Source organism: Mastigoproctus giganteus, chromosome 2 (assembly GCF_048544385.1).
Source record: "Mastigoproctus giganteus isolate SK-2022 chromosome 2, ASM4854438v1, whole genome shotgun sequence".
NCBI lineage: Eukaryota > Metazoa > Arthropoda > Arachnida > Uropygi > Thelyphonidae > Mastigoproctus > Mastigoproctus giganteus.
In genome coordinates, this window is record NC_143576.1 from 186,084,413 (window position 1) to 186,104,763 (window position 20,351).

General features: G+C 37.4%; 1 protein-coding gene across 2 annotated transcripts in view; it reads right to left on the reverse strand.

Annotated features, from left to right (window-relative positions):
* Positions 1 to 20,351, reverse strand: part of sip3 (septin interacting protein 3) — a 224,242-nt gene that overhangs the window by 46,723 nt on the left and 157,168 nt on the right. For both annotated transcript variants that reach the window (XM_090368846.1, XM_090368847.1), the window contains exons 11-12: positions 12,534 to 12,695; positions 9,555 to 9,744 (exon numbers count right to left, since the gene is read on the reverse strand). In XM_090368846.1, the coding sequence (XP_090224972.1) occupies positions 9,555 to 9,744; positions 12,534 to 12,695 (352 nt within the window). The remainder of the gene's footprint in view (positions 1 to 9,554; positions 9,745 to 12,533; positions 12,696 to 20,351) is intronic.

Consider the following 20,351-nt stretch of genomic DNA (forward strand, 5'->3'; position numbering starts at 1 on the left):
TGGAAATTTTATTTCTTATCAAAAATTAGCCCTAGGAGACGAATACTGTTTTACGATTGGTATAGGGTGATTGGCCAAGTGCAACTCAGGTTCAGGATGCATTCTGTGTTTTGTGCAGAAATGTATAGCTGTAGATTTGTGGCTTGATAGTCTGTATCCATTTTGTGCCATCAATGTTCAATGTTGTTCATAGCAATGGTTCATAGCATAATTCAATGTTGTTTATGGATATTTGTAGATGCCTCTCGACATAGTTCATATTCTGGGAATGGCAGGATATGGTAAGGTCATCCACATAGAGATACGATATCACAAACTGCACTGCAACGGTGTTTGCAATATTGTTTATTCGTAGTGAGAACAGAGTGGCACCAAGAACAGAGCCCTGTGGGACTCCTTGTATATATGTTTGAGATGAAACCTGCCAGTACTTAACTTGGAAAGACCTGTGTCGAAGAAAGCTTTGAATAAAATATGGTAAGTGCCCTCTCATATGAATAGAATGGAGATCTCTTAGGATGCCGTATCGCCATGTGGTATCAAAAGCCTTCTCAATATCAAGGTATATCATGACGAGATGTTGATTTCTAATGAATGCATTCCTTATGATTGATTCAGCTTTTGTCATGAGATCTAGGGAAGATCTATTCTTTCGAAAACCAAACTGATTAATACTGATTATCTTTCAGGATTCAAGATACCATGTGAGATGATGGTGAACCATTTTTTCCAAAGCCTTACTCAAGCAGCTGGTAAGAGAAATTGGTCTATAATTGTGTGGAATCGAGTGATCTTTTCCAGGTTTCGGTATAGCTATTATATAAGAATGTTGCCAGGAGGTCGGGAATATATGTTCTGAGAATATCCGATTGTAAAGTTTAAGCAATAAAGATAGTGTTTTTTGATTGAGATGTTGAAGCATTATATAGTAAATTCCGTCAGGGCCAGGAGCACTGTTTCTTGAGGTATATATAGCTTCTTTCAGTTCAGATATTGTTAATGGTTGGTTATAAGGTAAATGGCATGTATCTTTGAAGTTCAGTTTCCTTTTCTCAGTTTCGGCTTTAATTTTTTGGAAAGACTGTTGATATGCGCTTGAGGCAGATAATTCAGAGAACACAGTTCCTGAGGCTTTGGCAATCTCTCCAGGAGAGGAGATCTCCTTTCCATTCCAGTTAATAATAGAAGGTGATACATGATATTTTCCACTTAGCTTCTTTATTTTTTCCAAGATTATTCGAGTATCAGTATCTTTGTTGATTAAGGAGGCGAATTTTACCCACGAATCTTTTTTGGCCTTTCGCCAGATGAAACGAGCTTTGGCTCTCAGTCTCTTGAAGTTAATAAGGTTGGCAGTGGTGGAATATTTGTGGAAGGTATTCCATGCTGTATTTTTTTCCTTTTTCGCTTTATTGCAATCACCATTCCACCAGTGATTGGTATGCCGATGGTTTCTTATTTGAGACTGTGGGATGGCAGCTGTTGCAGCTGTTAGTATCTGCTTTGTAATATATTTGGTGGCAGCGTCAATAGCAGAAGACGTAACGATATCCTCATCAAAAGATACATGATTGGTAAATTTTGTCCAGTTTGCTTTGGAAAATTTCCATTGAGTTTTTGTTTGTGTTTGTTTGGAATGGGTGGTTTGAATGCTACAAATCAGCAGAAAATGATCGCTGTTTACAGGATTGTTGTGTACTGTCCACTCTATGGTTGGGAACAGGATCGGAGAGCAGATTGAGACATCGATAGCAGTGCTTGACAGTAGGAAAATGGATGTAGGTGGGTAAGCCAGTGTTCAACAGTGTCAGATTCTCTCTATCAAATAGCATTTCAATAAGTTCACCACGTCCATCTGGGCCCAGTGAACCCCACAATGGATGATGTCCATTAAAATCGCCTAATAGACAGATCGGAGATGGTAATTGAGAAATAAGGTTTTCCAGATCCTAAAATGTGCATGGATGATTTGGCGGAAGATATATCGAGACCACTGTCAATGTGATACTGATAACTATACGTGTAGCAACGACTTCTAATGGTATTTTCAAAGGAATGTGCCTGGAAGGGACTCTTGATTCCACAAGTACAGCTACTCCTCCATGAGGGCTGTTAGTTTCAGATCGATCTTTTCTGAAGGTGGTATAATTTTTGACTGAAACGGAGATTTTTGGTGTTAAATCCGTTTCTTGTAGGCACATAGCAGCGGGTTTGAAATGGTGAATTAATTCATAGATATCGTCAATACTGCTGCGAAAACCTCTGCAATTCCACTGTATAATTTGTTCTATTATTTAGTTCTCTGGGTGGAAGTTGAGTCTGTCTGTTTTTGTGGGTGGCTTGTTTCTATCTTTCTAGTTTTGATTTTTCTTTTCTTGAAAAATTAGGGCGTTCTGAGTCATTGCTTTCTTCCATATTGCCATCTGCATGTATTTCAAGCAGATCTTGGTTAGTTATATCATCTGGTACATGCTTGATAGATGAGATTGCTTTGCCTCAACAGGATCTGATTTCTGCAAATTATCCACTTGACAATGGGGAGGTCTCTGGGATGGAACTGTTAGTGGTGTATTACTGCATTGATCTACTACGTTTGGTGGAGATGGATGTTTGACCGAGAGGACTAACCGAGCCCAGTTGGAGATCGATGTGTCAGGAAGAATGGTCACTTCCATCTGACATGCTACTGATTGGTGACCGAGAGTAGCAGAAGCATAGGTGTGTTTTGGTATAATTAATTTTACATGTTTTTTTGCCTCTTGATATGAAACCTTATTTTCAATTTTATATTTTTGTATTTTTTTCCACAACTTCCAGAGGTCGCAGTCTTTGGAATAAGCGGGATGGTTGCCTTTGCAATTTGGACACTGTGGAGTTGATGCCTTACATTCTGTTTGTGTATGAGTTTTACACCCACAGTTTGCACAAGTTGCATCTCCATGGCATGCTGTCTGGGAATGGCCAAATTTCTGGCATTTAAAACATCTTAGAGGGTTCAGGATATAGGGCCGAATGCGACAGTTTAAATATCCTGCCTTGACTGAAGATGGTAGGTTTGGAGAACTGAAAGTTAAAATTATACTCTGGGTAGGGACTAAATTGCCATCTTTTCAGACCATGATCCTTTTTGCTTGAGTGATGTTTTGTTCTTTAAGTTCTTGAACTATTTCATCTTCGGGGACGTTCAGTAAATCCCATTCAGTCATCACTCCCTTTGAAGAATTGAGGCGGTGGTGTATGGTGTGTGGTATGATTTGAACTGGGATTCCACTCAAGGATGTCAGATGTAGTAGTAACTCAGAGTGTCTAGAATTGGTGGTATCTATTAACAAATCTCCAGATTGAAGATGTTTCACCATTTTTGGTGAACCTGCAGCATGTTTGAGGCATCTCTGAATGATGAAGGGAGAGAGCTTGCCGACAGGTTGCGTTGACAGAGAATGTATAATCAGAAAGGATGGTAATTCCTGTCTGCCAGTGTCTTTCTTCATTCTCTTTGAGATAGAGAAGTCATGGTCAGTGTCGTGTGTGTGTCATTTAGTTGAGAGCTCTTCGGCTCTAAGCGTAGAAATTCACTTGTTTCCATCTCTGCTCCTTTTAGCCCCAGGGGTTGTCTTATTACCCAGGTTACCGGCCCAGGCAGGTGGAGGCAGGAGCGGTGCCACTAGTGACCAAGCGGTTGTTTAAATTAGTAGAGTTTGTTAGTAATAAATATAAAGACTAAGAAAAGAAAGGTGGATTTCCTTTCTTGGTTCTTACTTTTGATCCCTAAAGTGCAGAACCACTTCAAGTAAACAAAAGAATAAGCACACTAGAAAGAAACAAAGCTATAACACTTTAGAGAGCGATATTATTGCAGTAAGAAAATTGCTTGTCGCTATCGCTTGGCACTCTGGGGCTCATAGTTTCACACACATCACGTCACAGTTATTAAACATAGAGGGAGAAACATTTTACCAAAATATGCCAATTTTTCATACTCTAGCCAGTAATGTATAATATATTGATTATTTTAAGAGATATAAGCTAATTCTCTTAATTTTAGCAATTGATTCTGGCCTCAGTTTTCTTGTAATAAACGTAATCAGATTCCTACTTATGGTTCTTAGGTTCAAATTCCATTGCAACAATTTGAAGAGAGCACACCTAGTGTTTTTGGTGAGGATTTTTGTAGGCTGTGCCAAGGTTTTCCAACTATTAACTGATCGTAACATGTTCTCAGAGTTGTAAATCTATCCTCCAAACATAAACAGCTCCTCGAGAGGAGGGTGCAGCCCGCAACCCTTGCAGTAGCAGTAAAATAATTTCCTGCTCTACCTGCTAATTTGCAAATATTTTTCCTTTGTGTTTTTACACGAGTAGAACTAGTAAGTTGCCACATCTGTGTACTGTACAGTGATAAAAACTGAATGTGTTGTTTTTATATTGTAGTGTTCAAAACTGAATTTACGTTTTCAGAAATTCATTTAGTGCTACAATGAATAAGCAGACACATAGGAAGTGTATCAATCATCCAGACAATTTTTTATGTTTGTGGACGGTGTATCCCAAAGACTCAAAGGAAAAATATCTCTGACATTGCAAAACTTTCGTATTCTTTTATTTCAGATGTAAAATTGATCAAGACAAACCCTGGGTGCCTCACAAGTGTTGTATTACCTGTACGACAAACCTAAGGAAGTGGTTACATGACAAACTCAAAAGCGTTACCTTTTGCAGTCCCTACGGTTTGGCGAGAACCATCTCTGGAGATCACTTAAGGCAGCAGTACGTGATTTTTGGGTAATAGGAAAGAAGAAAACTATGAAATGTTGGTGTTTAATTTACTCGAGTGCTCCAAAAATATGGGCTGTCAAATGTTGTTGAAAATTCATTTTCTTCATTCCCATCTCAATTTCCTCAAAAATCTGGGAGATGTGAGTGATGAACAAGGGGAGCAGTTTCATCAAGATATTTCCATGATGGAAAAGTGGTACCAAAGTCGCTAGGATCCTGTAATTATGGGGGATTGATGCTGGTTCCTTGTGAGGGAGAGTAAACAGGAATACAAGAGAAATCCCTTAGTAACAAACATTTTTAAGGACAACCGCAGGTATGCTGATTATATATTATTGAAATAACTATTTCGCTGATTTATGATAATTTTTTTCAAAGTTAATGAGTTATAGAGAACATATATTTTTTTTTACATTTGTATTAAAAACTTGAATTATACATATATATCCCTTTATTTTAACATTAAACAGTACATCTTTTGATGTAGACGTGATAGTGACTTTTATGGTGATTTTCGGAATCAGCACATTTATTTCCTCCAGCATCACATATTTTCATTGAGGAGGAATGACAAAAAAAATTTTTGTTGGCTAGTATAATTAGTCAACACAAAAACAAGTGTGAGCTCCACAAAAACAAGTGTGAGGTTTGATAAGCGAGCTGGCCACAGAATTGGAGACATGAGTGCCCTACCTATCCTATCAAACCTGCAAAATTGAGATCCAAACTGCCTCAACATCTGCACAGAAGCGAGAGGATGCACCATCTTATTGGAAGAGAACATTGCTACCAGGATCATCCTATGGATATATGTATATACATTTGACAAATAGTATCAGTACGGAATGTATGTCATCAAATGTATGGCAACTGAGCATTAGGTATATATGAACTAAACTTGAGACATCAGGAAAATGTCTATCAAATCTTCACTGTGTTGAAATCTGATGCTAATGCACTGCTGGAAATATTCCATCCCACAGTGTTCCATATACTAAGATTGTTTGATACTCCAAAACTGAGATTAATTAGCAATTAAGTTTTGAGCATTAGTGTGCCACTGTGAAACGAAAGCATATATTGATAAAGGCTGATGATAATAATAGTATTCCCCATATAGCACAAAGAAGCCATAGGCTTTTGCAGCACTGGCAAAAAAAAAAAAAAAAAAAAACTTCAACCAAGTAGATAAGAAAATACAAATTAAATGCTTCCCTCCTCACACAAAGTATCCAGTAGACCTTTTAATTTATTCAAACTGTCAGCCTCAACTACCTGCGAGGACAACTTGTTCCAGCTATCAACAACTCAATGGTTAAAAGAAAGCTTCTTACAATCTAATGTAAATCTCAAGCCCTGTAAATTTGAATTTATGACCCCTAGTTCTGGAATTGTTTAGAACAGTGAGAATTCCACCTCCATTCATTTTACTAATCCCTCTCAGAGCCTTATAAACCTCAAATCAGGTCACCTCGAAGGTGGCCAAGCTCTGTAGCACACAATCGGAGTCTTTCCTCATACGGTCATCCTTCAGCCGATTTCACCATTCGAGTTGCCCATCTTTGAACTTTCAAGAAGCCCAATGTCTTTTTTCAGATGGTCTCCATACTTGAACACAGTATTTCAAATGTGTGGTCTTATAATTGCTTTATACAGTGGGATTATGACTTCCCTATCTCTACAGGATAGCATTCGATAAATCATTGATAGGACGGCACGGGCTTTCCTGGCTGCCTGTTTATACTGTTCAGAAAACTTCGTTTCTGCCCATATTGTAACTCCCAGATCCCTTTCCTCCTCCACTGTTTTTAATTCAATCCCACCAAGCATATAATTTATTTGTGGGTTGCTATTCCCCAAGTGTAAGACCTCGTATTTAGCAGCATTTAAACATAGTCAGAGAAGATGGTCAAAGAAGCTATCACTTCTCTGACCATCTTTGAAGTATGTTCAAGCCATCCTGCAGGAGTGCTGCTTGACACTAATCATTAACGACTCTGCCAATCTTAATGTCATCTGAAAATTTTGACATGACGCCTTCTATCCCTTTGTTGATGTCATTTATGACAATGAGAAACAACATTAGTCCAAGAACTGATACTTGAGGGACCCCACACCTGACATTACACCAATTTGAAGAATATCCATTAATCACAATCTTCTGCCCTACAACCACCCAGCAATACATCTTAGAATCTTAACAGTAATCCCAACCTGTTCAAGCTCATACAACAACCTCTCATGAGGGACCAAGTCAAATGCTTTGATAAAATCCAAATATACTACATTGAAATTATTCCCTAAATCCAGTTCATGAGTAACTATCAAAATAGCCTACCAAGTTAGTTAAGAATGACTTACCCTTAATAAAGCCATGTGTCCTTCAGAATACCATATCTATCTAAATGTTCCTGGATTGTACTCTTAATCACTGCCTCCAGGATTTTTCCTACCACTGAAGTCAGACTAAGCAGTCTGCAGTTACCAACTTCACCCTTAGAACCACTTTTATGTATTGTACACTCCCTCTCACTCTCCCTCAAAACTACAGGGTATATGCCATCAACTCTGGGAACCTTACTTGCCTTTATGCTCAAATGTTTTTCCTAATAAACAATCATCTATAATTACGGATCACTAATTTCATATGGCTCAGCATCTCGCACAGCCTCTTCCCAGCATAAAGAGTCTTTCATCGGTAAAGAAAGATGCAAAGTACCTGTTCAATTCATCCGCAATATCAGCTGGGTTGTCTAAGACTTTTCCACACCCAGTAACACAAGGGTCCAATCTGATTAGCATTTTTCTTCCTTGTATTCACATACATGAAAAATTCCTTGTCCCTATTCTTTGCTCTCTTAGCCAATGCTTTCTCATACACAGCCTTGGCCTCCTTGACCTTATTTGTGGTACTATTACAGATAAACTTATATCTGTTTTAGGCTTCAGTACTTTTCAGTGCTTTGTAACTGTCCCATGCTAACATTTTCTGCTCTATTTGACCAGCCAGCTCAGTAATCATCCATTTCGGCATCCACCTCCTGCAATAATTTCTTAAAGGTACATGTGCATTCATGGTTTCTGTGATTTCTGCTTTAAAATTATTCCATAATTGAAATGTATTCGCCATCCCTTGGCAATCTACCCAGTTCAGATGCCATATAGCATCTTAAATCGTCAAAATCTCCCTTCTGAAGTTAAAACCCATGCCTTTACCTACTGCAACATCTTTCTTCATCTATCAGCAGATGATTGCATGATCACTTTCTGACAATGGTTCCTGTACTTTAAGCCCTGTGATGTCATCTGAATCATTAGTAATGATGAGGTCAAGAATATTCTCACCCCTAGTACTTTCTATAACATGCTGGTACAAATAATAATCATCTAGTTTATTTTAAAAAGTTTTTCCTCCATCATGAGTTTCCGTCCCACTTATTCCAATCAATCTGGGGTAGAGTAAAATCCTCCATAATAAGACATTCATGCTTGCTTGCTTGCTTGCTTGATTGATTCCATCTGCACATAAAGACTCTCGTCATATTCTTCACAATCTTCTGGTCTGTAGATTACTCCCACTCTCATTGTTCCTTTGCTTCCGACTAACTCACACCACATAGATTCTATGCTGACAGATGTAACTTCACACTCAGAAAAAGCTCTTTTCGTGCTCAGGCTGCTTTTGATAAAAAGTATGACCCCTCCTCCCCTTCTATCTTCCCTAAATACATTACACATACCATAGTGGAACTCATCATCACAATTTCCAGGTGGCACCATGTTTCTGTTAGACATTATATCAGCATTAGTTGTCCTAACCTGGAATTCAAATTCAGCCATTTTACTGACAACACTCTGACATTACTTTAGACACAGTTGAGACTAAGTAATCTTCTATAGTTTACTATCCTGACACACCCCTTTAACTTATTTAGGTTTGTATCCCAAGCTATATCTTCCCTCTCATTTGAAACATTGCTACCCTCAGAAGATCCTATCAATATCAGCTGTAGTGGCAACAAATAAGAATTCATGAGGTGAGTGCAAGCATTACTTTGCCCCATATCATCAGATAAACGTAGATCTAAATTACCCTTCTCCCCACCTAACCAGAAGTTTCCTTGAACCCTTAAGGTATCCTCAATGATATTGGCAAAAATCTTTGCACCTTTGTTCAAATGAATACCATCTCTACAAAATAGATTCCTACAAAATGATGTATAGAGGGGAAAGAAAGACAGTTATTGGAGTATCCAGAATTTGAATTCAGTGATCATTTTTAAGGTTGTTGCACATAGTGGCAATCCACATTGCAAGAAAAAAAATCAAGAGTTAAGTGCTTCAGTTTCTCCATTTTCCATGATATAAACAAGAGACCTGGATCAACAACAGAAACTGTACTTACATGGATTAAGTGGAAAATTTCAATCTTTCTCCTCTACTTGAGAGTGAGACAGAGAGAGTTAACAAGAATTAGTAATACAGAAACTGAATAATAAAACGCAGCAAATAAGATAACTAAATGGTTAAAACTGACCTCTTTTTACATCCTTTTGGACATAAGCTAGATACAGTTAGATTTCCATGCATAAGGAAAAAACTGGTTATATTACAGGAATAATGATTTCTATATGTCACAGATAGGCCTTAATACATTTTATATTTCTGAATTAAAATCCCTTTTGCAACTATTGTGCATGTGCGTGTGTGCGTTTTCAGTCATATAACATACATATGTTTGCTATTTTATATTCTGCAATATGAGAATATCACCTCACCTTAAGGATGCTGTAACTGCACTATATTGCTGCATTTGTAAAACAGCAGCATCTAATAATGTCTGTATATTACGTAGGCACTGTAAACGGGCTTCAACATTTTCACGTTCTTGGCCTTCCATAGTACGAAGTTCCTCAGTAGACAGCTGGGATGTATCACCAGGTGGAGGTGGAGGAGGAGGCAAAAAAACTGTTAAAAACAATTTAAACATTTTAATTTGGAACAAATATACAACTGTATTTCAAATAAATACACAATTTATTTTGTATTTATTAATAGTACTTGTTGCAGTGGAAATTATTTGTAATGACACATTCATGATTGGAAAATAAATTTATAAAAAAATGTTTGCTTCACTACTCTGTTAAAAGTCTATTCTATAAAAGCCAAGTTGAAGCAGTTTTTCATGCTGGTGTACTGAGAAATTTAGTACAAAATATCACCAATAATCATTATCTTGTACATCTAGTCATATAATAATGAAGGTCTAGTTGCCATCAAATAGCTCAAGAATGACTGCAAATAATCAGGAAATTGCACTACCAACAGTTCATGGTCAGCTTATTGAAGAAGACAAGAAAAGCTACTGGAAGGAAAAAGTAGCATTTTCTAAATTTCAGACAGGTTAAACTGTGAGGGGGGGGGGGGGTTTAGTGTAATTATTATTTCTATTTATTTTAATCTCCCTTATTCTATAAGTCTTATTTAATTAAAATTTTCTTTTTTTTTTAACCTTTTATGCCCCCCTTTTTGTCCCCTCCCACTTTACACCTCACTTGTTAATCTCTCAGAAGATTCTAGATGGTTTTCAGTAATAATGCATTCCCCTCACAGACTGGCTGAGGCTCAAAATGACTGACAAACTCACATGGGCTACATATAACATTATTTATTGACACTATTTACATGGTAACAACAGCAAACTGAGTACTTTATTCAGTGGGTCCTTGTTAGACTGCTAGCAATTAACTGTGTACATATTTTGTAATAAGAATACTACCAATTCTGATACACCATTATGTTTCTTCATGTACTTCGACATTGGTTCCAACAGATCCAGGTATTTAACACATCTCATAATCCACACATCCGTATTCCTAAAGCTTAACTGTCCTAGTAGGCCAACAAGTAAATCAACATATGAACAAAACAATATAAGTAATGTTTCTTCCCCGTCACAAACCTCTTCCTCTAACACTGCCTCCCCTTCCAAAATTATTATGAAATATACATACTTCAGTCAGAATTCCCTTTTCAACAATTGATTAAACTTATACTTAAATTCACTATCCTTATTCCCGCATCTAATTCAAATTATCTATTTGTCTCTCTCTCACTTTGGCGCCTCCATAGCCAGGTGGGAAGGAGCAACAGTGCGTAGCACACGCTTCTTGATTAGACCGGGGTTCGAGCCCGTCACCACCAAATATGGAGGATGCGGAAAGGTCAGGGAATAACCACCGCATATTCCCGGAGCAATATGGCCTTAGTTGCTAATGCTCCTAAAAACCAAAAAAAAAACAACAACAACAACTCTCTCACTTTGTATTACACCTATATATATACATTTTTTTTCTTTCTAAATTTATAACTTTTCCTCTAGAGTCCTTTCCATTACTAAGTTTAAGATTTTTTTGTACTTAACTAGCACTTACTCAGTTGGCTGAGCAGTTCTCCCTGCTCGGTTCTCTCTCTCTCTCTCTCTGCTCTAGGCTGCCATAACCATCTGTATATGAGGTGTAGTCTAGATAGCGAATGGCTGTTCAACAGTGGAACACAGCAGTCTATCTGAGGTCTTACTCTTCCGTGGGCACTGCACTGCTGATATTATCTAAGGATCCTATCTTGCTTCAATGGTCTGCGCTGCATCCAGGCACTACTTTTCACTGAGATACTTTCAGGGTTGGACGGTCGCTCTTCACCTCTCAATTGGGTAATTGGCTTTTAGAACTCTCCTAGGGTGTCATATTCCATTTCTTTCTCTATTTCCCATTGCTCTCCCTCAGGGCTTTCACTCTGCACGGTCACTAAGATGATAACCCTTCTTCTCCACCATAGGTTAGTATCTCTATCACTCGCAGCATTAACTTCTCTGACTGCTCTGAAATCAATAACTACTGCAATACTTCCATTTTTCTCCTAGGGAACATTCTCTCCAACTCTAAAGTTCCACAAAGTTCTCACAATAAAATTTTCTTACTACAACTACCACCTCCCCAGAACTGCAACCACTATTCAACTCGACAACTCTCTCTCTCTCTCTCTGCAACCCAAAAAAACTCTCCCCTTTCTCTCGGAGTTCAATCACTCTCTTTTTTTTTTTTTTTTTTTTTTTTTCAAAGTTCCCCCCTATTCTCACTGACCAATTGTTGACCCACTTTCCCCCGTATTACCATTCGTCTCTTCATTCTACCATGGGCATGTCCTCCATCCTTCTAGAGAGGACTTTCAGTGTCCAGAGATCACTCGAATTTTCTAGAAGGATGGCCGGAAGTTCCGGAAGTCTAGAAACTTTTAGATCTTCTTTGTGACCTCACATCCACACCCTTTATTCATCGCACTTCACCTGCCATTAATCGCACCATGAAATTTTTAAGAGTGCACTCCATTACTTGAGTGCCTTCTGTATTGAGTATTGGCCCTTTCTCAAGTGGGTTTTGTTTTGGTCTATTGTTCCTTCCGGATGGAGTGCTGCCTATGCTCTGTGCACATTAACTATGAACTGCTCCAGATTGGTGCTCCTATTGTTTTGCATGTTCCAAACCGCTTCAACTGAGTTTCCAACCAAAAAAGTTTCCCCCCCCACTCCCATTTGTTTCCACTTCAATGCTCTGGTTCAAATCTTCCTGTTGATATCACAAAAACTGTCAGGTGTAAAATCATTCCCAGTCACAAGTATAATCCACAGCAGTCAAAAATGTCAAATAATAGAAATAAAAATATACATTCAAAATTGTATATTTACAAAAAAAACTTACAGAAAGGAGGCATAAAAGGAAATGGAAGCATATGTGGTGTCTGGCCAATGCTGCCTCCAGTAGGCACTGTAGATGCTGAAGAAGTTGGTGAGGTTGTTGCTGCATTAATTGTACTAGCAGGAATTCCATTAGCTTGGGTCTGTGTTCTGCTTCCAGAAGGCTCTATAAGTTAAATAAAACAAATTATAAATATATAAGTACAATATTTCTCACAAATATTGTACTTATATATTTATAAGTATTTGCTTTTTATGATACAAAATGCATTTTGTATCATAATAAGCAAAATATATGTGATGATTCTGAATTACAAATTTCAATGCTTATAGCATAGCTGCTTGTGTATATTTTGGCATACCCAGGGTCCTGAGCTGGATATCATTATTCTTCTGTTTCTTGGTGATTCCCTTCTACTTTTGACTCTTTCTCTCTCTCTCTCAGGGTAACCCAGGTTTTTTTTTTTTTTTTTTTTGGCTGGTGCAGCATAAGCCTCAGGCTTCCTTGCACCATATAGCTAATAATAATAACTGTAATAGTTATTTTTAATATAACTTTCAGAAGAAAAAATCAAATTATAAAAATTGATCATAAAAAGAACTTTTACAATACACTAGCATATTATAAAAGTTCTGCAATAACAGTTAAATATCCCATACTGTCATATATGTAGATAATAGTAAAAGAAATGAAGCCTTTCTGTTACAAAATTATCCTCTCTAAAAATATGATCAAATACAAAAATATATAATTATCCAATTAAGATTTCACCCCCTACCTTGGTAGGTGATTATCCCCACAGAAAGGAGGGGATAAACAAACACATTGATGATCCAATGTTCTATTCTGCCATTAATACACTCCTGATTACACCCCATTCTATTTCTGTTATTATATCAACTTTAGTCTGTGCAGGTAGCACAGTGGTATCGTGACCGTCCTCCCTACACTGGGTGGAAAAGGCTTAGTTTGAATCCCATCAATGACAAGAGGAACTTTTACAGTCTTTTTTCACTTCATGGCTGAGTTAGTCGGTCTCAGGCGTAGATAGCAAAGCTTTTTCCCCTAGAAACTGGGATTTTTCGTCCAGCAAAACAGGCGAATCGACCAGAGAACACACACAATTTACAGACACAATACACACTGGTATATGAATTAACTTTCTGGGTGACCCTAATGTGATAGTTTGGATTATATCAAGTTTGTTACTAAGCTTTAATATTGTTCTTCTTTTCTTCTCTGTATGAGGTTTATTAACTTTAGGAGCCATAGTGAGGCATTTTTAATTTAAAATAAATGTAAAATAGCGGTATAATCTGTGATAGCAGTACAGAATTCACTTTCAAAAGGTCGAGCCTGTCACCACCAAATACGGAGGATGCGGAAAGGTCAGGGAATGACCACCGCATATCCCGGAGCAATATGGCCTTAGTTGCTAATGCTCCTAAAAAAAAAAAAAAAACTTTCAAAAGGGCAAACGTAAACAAATACAGTAATCATGACGTTCCATTTTCTTTTTTCAGCGCTGCAAGACGTCTGCGCTGTTATGTAAACATCTGATCTCAATGTGCCGTTAGCTCAAATGTGCTTTTATTTGGGGTGCTGTTATTTCGACAGTCTACTGTATGAAGAAGAGAAGAAATAAAGAATGTAAGTAGCTGCATAAGCAATATCCAACAACATATCACATAATATACAATATAATAGGTAATATAGAGGCAATATGGAAAAAATGTGATAAAGAAGGGGAAAGAAAAAAAATAAACGAGGATAGAAGTAGAAAAGGAAGGAGAGTGGAAGGAACAGGTATCGAAAAAATATATTAAATATAAGTCAAATATAGCTAAAGTTATAAACCAATAAATAATAAATTTAGACCAGTGCCACCATGCTGAGCTAAAAAAATGTGAAATATCATCACAAATTTATGACAGGACAAACACAACAAGGAACAAATAATACATGACCATTGTATCCAATCTCAACAAGGACCACTGGACACAACAGCCATGGATATTACTGCATTTCAAGTGTAATGCAAATTGCTGCAACAGACATTCACTCAAATGTTTTAAATGTGAATGTTGCAAGTTTGAAGGATGTGTCGTGGAACTGTACACAGAGCATGAGCCCCCGGGGTCAGATTTGTCCTACTCTGCCCATGTAGTATGTTATTACTAAGTTAGCAGTTCATAAAAAGCTTCAAAAAGGTGAAATGACACAATCATAATAAAATCAAAAATATTCCAAAAACAATACCAATGACTAGGAAGAAGAAAATGTTTATAGAATATGTGAAATAGCTATAATCTCTGAAAAGTTAATTTAATCCGGTCAGCAAGGTGAAAACCTGAGTTAGATAAGAATATAAAGCTATTCAAGGCAGCGTAAGCAATGCCATGACAAAGCTTGTCATGGCTATATATACTGTATATACAGGGGTGTCTCAAAAATACATGGCATAACTTCAGGAATGAGTTCCTCATATGTAGACAATAAAAATATTTTATATCAACTTAGTTCCGGAAATACGTTCCGGTTTCGGAGTTTTGAAGATCTATCTACGACACTTAACTGTTCACATCACCTTATAGTAATTGTTCAAAATGTCCACCTTTTGCCTGAATACAGGCCTCACATTGACGTCTCATGGACTCGCAAAGATGATGCCAAATTCCTGGCATGTTTTGTATTGTCTGACAACCTGCTACAATTCGATTGCGGAGAGTTTCCACATCAGCTACCAGAATCAAATACACCAATGACCTTAAGTGGCCCCACAAGAAGAAATCTAGTGGGTTTAAATTAGGTGAGCATGGAGGCCAGGCAGTTGGTCCACCTCTACTTATCCACCCACCAGGAAACCTTTGATTCAGGTAATCAGATTATAGGTGACTGAAATGTGCAGAAGCGCCATTGTACATGAAGTGTGCTTGTTGACGAATGATCAGTGATGTGTCGTCCAAGAAATCAGGCATGTTGTTTTCCAGAAAGTTTCTGTACGCCTGCCCTGTGAGTTTGTTTGGAAGTATATGGGGCCCAAATAACTTATCACCAAAAACACCCACCCAGATGTTGAGGCTGAACCGCTGTTGGTGATGTGAGGGAAGAATTGCATGTGGGTTTTCCTCAGCCCATACATGCTGATTGTGAAAGTTTTGGATTCCGTCTCGTGTGAACTGTGCTTCATCTGTAAATATCACTAAGGCAGGAAAGTGAGGAGTTGTATCACACTGCTGCAAGAATCACTGGCAGAACATTACTCGCGCAGGATAATCTGCTGGTGACAAGGCCTGTACCCGATGCAGATGGTAAGGATACAGTTGGTGTTCTCACAACACTCTCCAAATAGTCGAACGTTGAACAGCCAGTTGCATTGCTATTCTGTGTGTGCTGATTCCAGGAGTGGCATGCACAACATCCAAAATCTCCTCTACTTCAGGAGTCATAGATCTTGGTTGTCTTCTGTCAGCAGCACGAGGTGTAAAGGTCCCATGTTTTCACAAAGGCGGCAATGGATACCTTCAAACGTTTTCCTGTCTGGACATCTTCGTTCTGGGAACCTTTCGTTGTACAAATGACGAGCCTCCAGAGCATTGCCATCTGCAAAAGCGTACATAAAATGCATATCCGCTTGCTCCTGATTTGAGTACATGGTCAGAATGGAAAACCACCAGATTGAAGTAAATCACCTGTGGGCAATAAGACATTCCAGTTAATAACTCGGGAACCAAGCATTTCCAGAACTATGTTGATATAAAATATTTTTATTGTCTACATATGAGGAACTCATTCTTGAAGTTATGTCGTGTATTTTTGAGACACCCTGTATATACAATATAATAGGTAATATTGAGGCAATTTGGAAAAAGTGTGGAAAAAAGAGTGAAGAAACTAAGACAGAAGTAGAAAAGGAAGGAGAGTGGAAGGAATAGGTATCTAAAAAAATTTTGAAAATATTAAATAAGGCCAAAGTTATAAGTTAATAAATAATAAATTTAGACCAGCACCATATGGCTGCACTGAGGCCAAAAAAGTGTGAAATACCAAAAATATATTATGATAAACTGACCACAAAAGAAAAATAGAAACAGGACAAACACAGCAAGGAACAAACAATAGATGAGCATTGTATCCAATCTCATCAAGGGCCATTGTACACAATAGCTGTGAATATTACTGCATTTCGAACATAATGCAAATTGGCGCAACTGACGATGACAGACATTCACTAAAATGACAGCCTGCTGAAACAATAATATCACATCATGGAGGCCCTAATGCAGTAACTGAAAAACAGAAAAGCTTAAGAGCTTACTGCTAACAGAACCAGACTGCAGCCAAGGAAATAAAAATAAAGTAGATAACGTAAAATAAACTGATTATAGAGGACACTACGAGCAGTGCAAAGCAGGATTGCATTCACTCAAATGCTTCTAGCCTGAATTGTATTGAGGTTATAACCTCTGATTCCTATCATCCCCACTCCTATCTAAAATTTAACAAATGTTCTAACAAGCTACTTTACATGCCCATACATGTATCCATAGCATGTTTCTAGCAATACTGAAGAATCAATATTCTGAAAATGAAGCAACGTAGTTTATCTTCTAACCTGCCAAACCTGTAATATGAAATATGTAGGACAAACTGGAAATAAACTTCACCTCAGGCTTAACCTACATAGTTCAGATATCAAGAATTACAATAACTGCAACATCCATAACTCTGAACAAGAAATAGAGTACAATCACTTCTAGTCACACTGCTTTACCAACATTTATATTTCCATCCTAGCACAAGTACCTGAGCCAAAATGCCCAAAATAAACAGGAAGAATTATTCATGCTAAAGTTAAAAACTCTATCAAAATGGACTTAATAAGTTCAATCATAAAATCATCACAAATAATATTACAGATATTTGCATATATGACAAATTTCAAGTCACCAAAGGCCTTGGTATATCCAGACCTTATAGGAAACAAACCCAATATAGGTAAAGTGCAGCCATTATCAACCCACTGCAGGATGGAAGCCTCTCAACAATTCATGCTGAGGGAAATGGACCATAATCTGCCACGCTGGTCCAGTGCGGGTTGGCAGATCGACCATATTCAGCAGTCAGGGGCTTGAACCCTGGGCTACTCAAAGAGCGTGTGCTACTGCACTCCCGCTCCTGACCACTCGACTACGGAGGCCTTTCATCAATACTACCATCATTACTACGCATAAATACAAGCTGGGTGACTTTCAACAGACAATCACTGAATGAGACAACAGTCAGTTCAGTGTACAGAAGATTCATGATCTGCTGTTTTGTACTAAACATAGCATCCTAAAGGCTCTTTACAGGCTCATCCTCACCTTTAATTTCAAATCTATACACTGACTTGACCTTATAACAGATATCTGTAAATTTAAATTAAAATCCAACATCAATCTGACTGACTAGCCAAGATAATACTACCATTATATTAAAATATAATACTTGCCTAGAAAATTTCAACATTAATAGTTGCATTAATAAATCTACTGACCTACTTCCAGCTGGCTGCCATAACTTGAACATTATATCCAGATTCAGATATGCTAAACCTTTTGGACTCAAAAGTCTGTAATTACAAACATCTAGCACCTAACATAGATAAATTTAATCTTGAACCCGTATCTAATGGATGTATTTGCCATCAGGCCAATTTCCAGCCATTTATTGATACACACTTTGGTCATATCATAACAGGCAATTTAGATATTATACCTAACCAGGAACTCTGAAGCATCATGTCTTATGGCTTCAAATATAGTCTATACTCTAAAATCAGCTTTAAACTTTTCAAAAAACAGTTATACCATGATCTGCTTAATTTCTGTTTTAAGTTTTCTTACCATCATAACATCCCCATTGAAGCCTTCCAACTATGAATTAATTCTGTACTAGCTAAGATGCTACAGCATTATTAGTCATCATTACCACAAGTACAACCATTTGCAGGATTAAAATTCTATTTTTTCCACATTAAAACAACAATTGGCAGATTTATACAAACATTTTATCATCACCCCTGTTGATAAAGCCTCCTGGAATTATGCCATAATCTGTAAAGCCTTTAATTTAGCATTAGAATTAGTTGAGGCATATGATGCAAGAAAGCAAGCTTATAGAGCATCAGCAAAAAAATACCCTTCCCATTTCACCCATCCAATCAGTTGAAATGTTTGTCTAGTTCAGCCTTAAATTTATTTAAGCTATCAACTTCAGCAACAACATATGGAAGCCTGTTCCAGCAATCAACTACCCACCGGCTAAAGGCAAACTTCTGCACATCTATTCTACAACTGTCTTTCCTCAATTTGAATCTATGCCCCCTCAGGTTCTTAATCACAGCAAGTGGAAGTATCCCATCAGCACTGAACCTGCTAAAACCATCAGATTACTTTGCAGGTGCCTAGTCTCCAGATGCTCCAACTGACAGAATTTAAGCCTCTCCTGGTAAGAGAACCAGGAGATCCAATCTCTCACCAATCTTGTTGCCCATCTCTGTACTCGTTCTAGCAACTCTACATCCTTCCTAAAATGAGGCCTCCAGACCTGTACACAGTACTCAAGGTGTGGCCTTACCATTGCCTTATACGAAGGCAATGGTCACCTCCTTGTCTTTGCTAGCAAAATTCCTACATATCATTGACAAAACTCCATGATCTGCTCTGGCAGCCTGTCTACATTTCCAAACATTAAATGCAGAACTAAATTCCAGTGCCACCTACAAGTTCATTACCAACAACAGCAGTAGTATTATTACATAGAAGTTAATTGCTTTCAGCAAGAAACTAAAAATCAGTTTTAATAATTACAAATTTCCTTATATTTACTTCATACCTAAGTTCCACAAAAATCCCACAGGTTTCAGGTTCATCACTTCCTGCAAGTACAGTTACGCTCATAAACCTGGAAAAACTTTAGAATGGTTACTTAAACCTATCATGGACATCCTTCCTGATAGTAGAATAATTAATAATAATATACCAGTTAATTAATAATAATAACTGGTATATTATTAATTATAGCTCGAAATACTGGCAACAGCTCTCATGTTCAAGCTTTTGACTTTAATAGTCTATTTATCAGCATGGACCTAACCAACTTAAAATCAGTCCTGAATGAAATTTACAATAATTACAAATACATTATTGGTTGCAATTCAGTTTATTGGAACAATCACAAATTCCTGCATTTCCTATGGGTAGCCCTGCTAGCTGTGTCTTAGCTAACCTATATCTATACTGGTCTGAGACCTCTCTACCCTCAGACAATGCTTTACAGATATATTGATGACTTGTTAGTATTCAACTACCCTACATTTATACAGGACTTTGCTGATTTACCCTTCAGAACTTACTCTGGAGAAAACAAATAACAATGATTATTCAGCCAATTACTTAGACCTGGATATCAATATCAACAGCCCTCATACCAAAATCAACATATATAAGAGATGCTTTTCACTTTAATGTAGTCAGTTTTACCCATTAGCACTCTTAACATTTCTAAAAAAGTGCATTCAAACAATACTCTCCCAATGTATCAGAATTACCACAATATGCAATAACAACAGTCTCTTTTCAGACAATATCAAACTACTCCATAATAAATTACTAGGCAATAATTTCCCTGCAGCCTTCCTCTACATTGTTTCAAAAAAACAATAAATATTATGAAATTTAAAAAATTTATAGGCAACAACATTGATATATACAACATAACTGCTGGTTGATTTCTTATTGCTTTCAGACCTGTACATAATGTATAGGGGGGTACAGA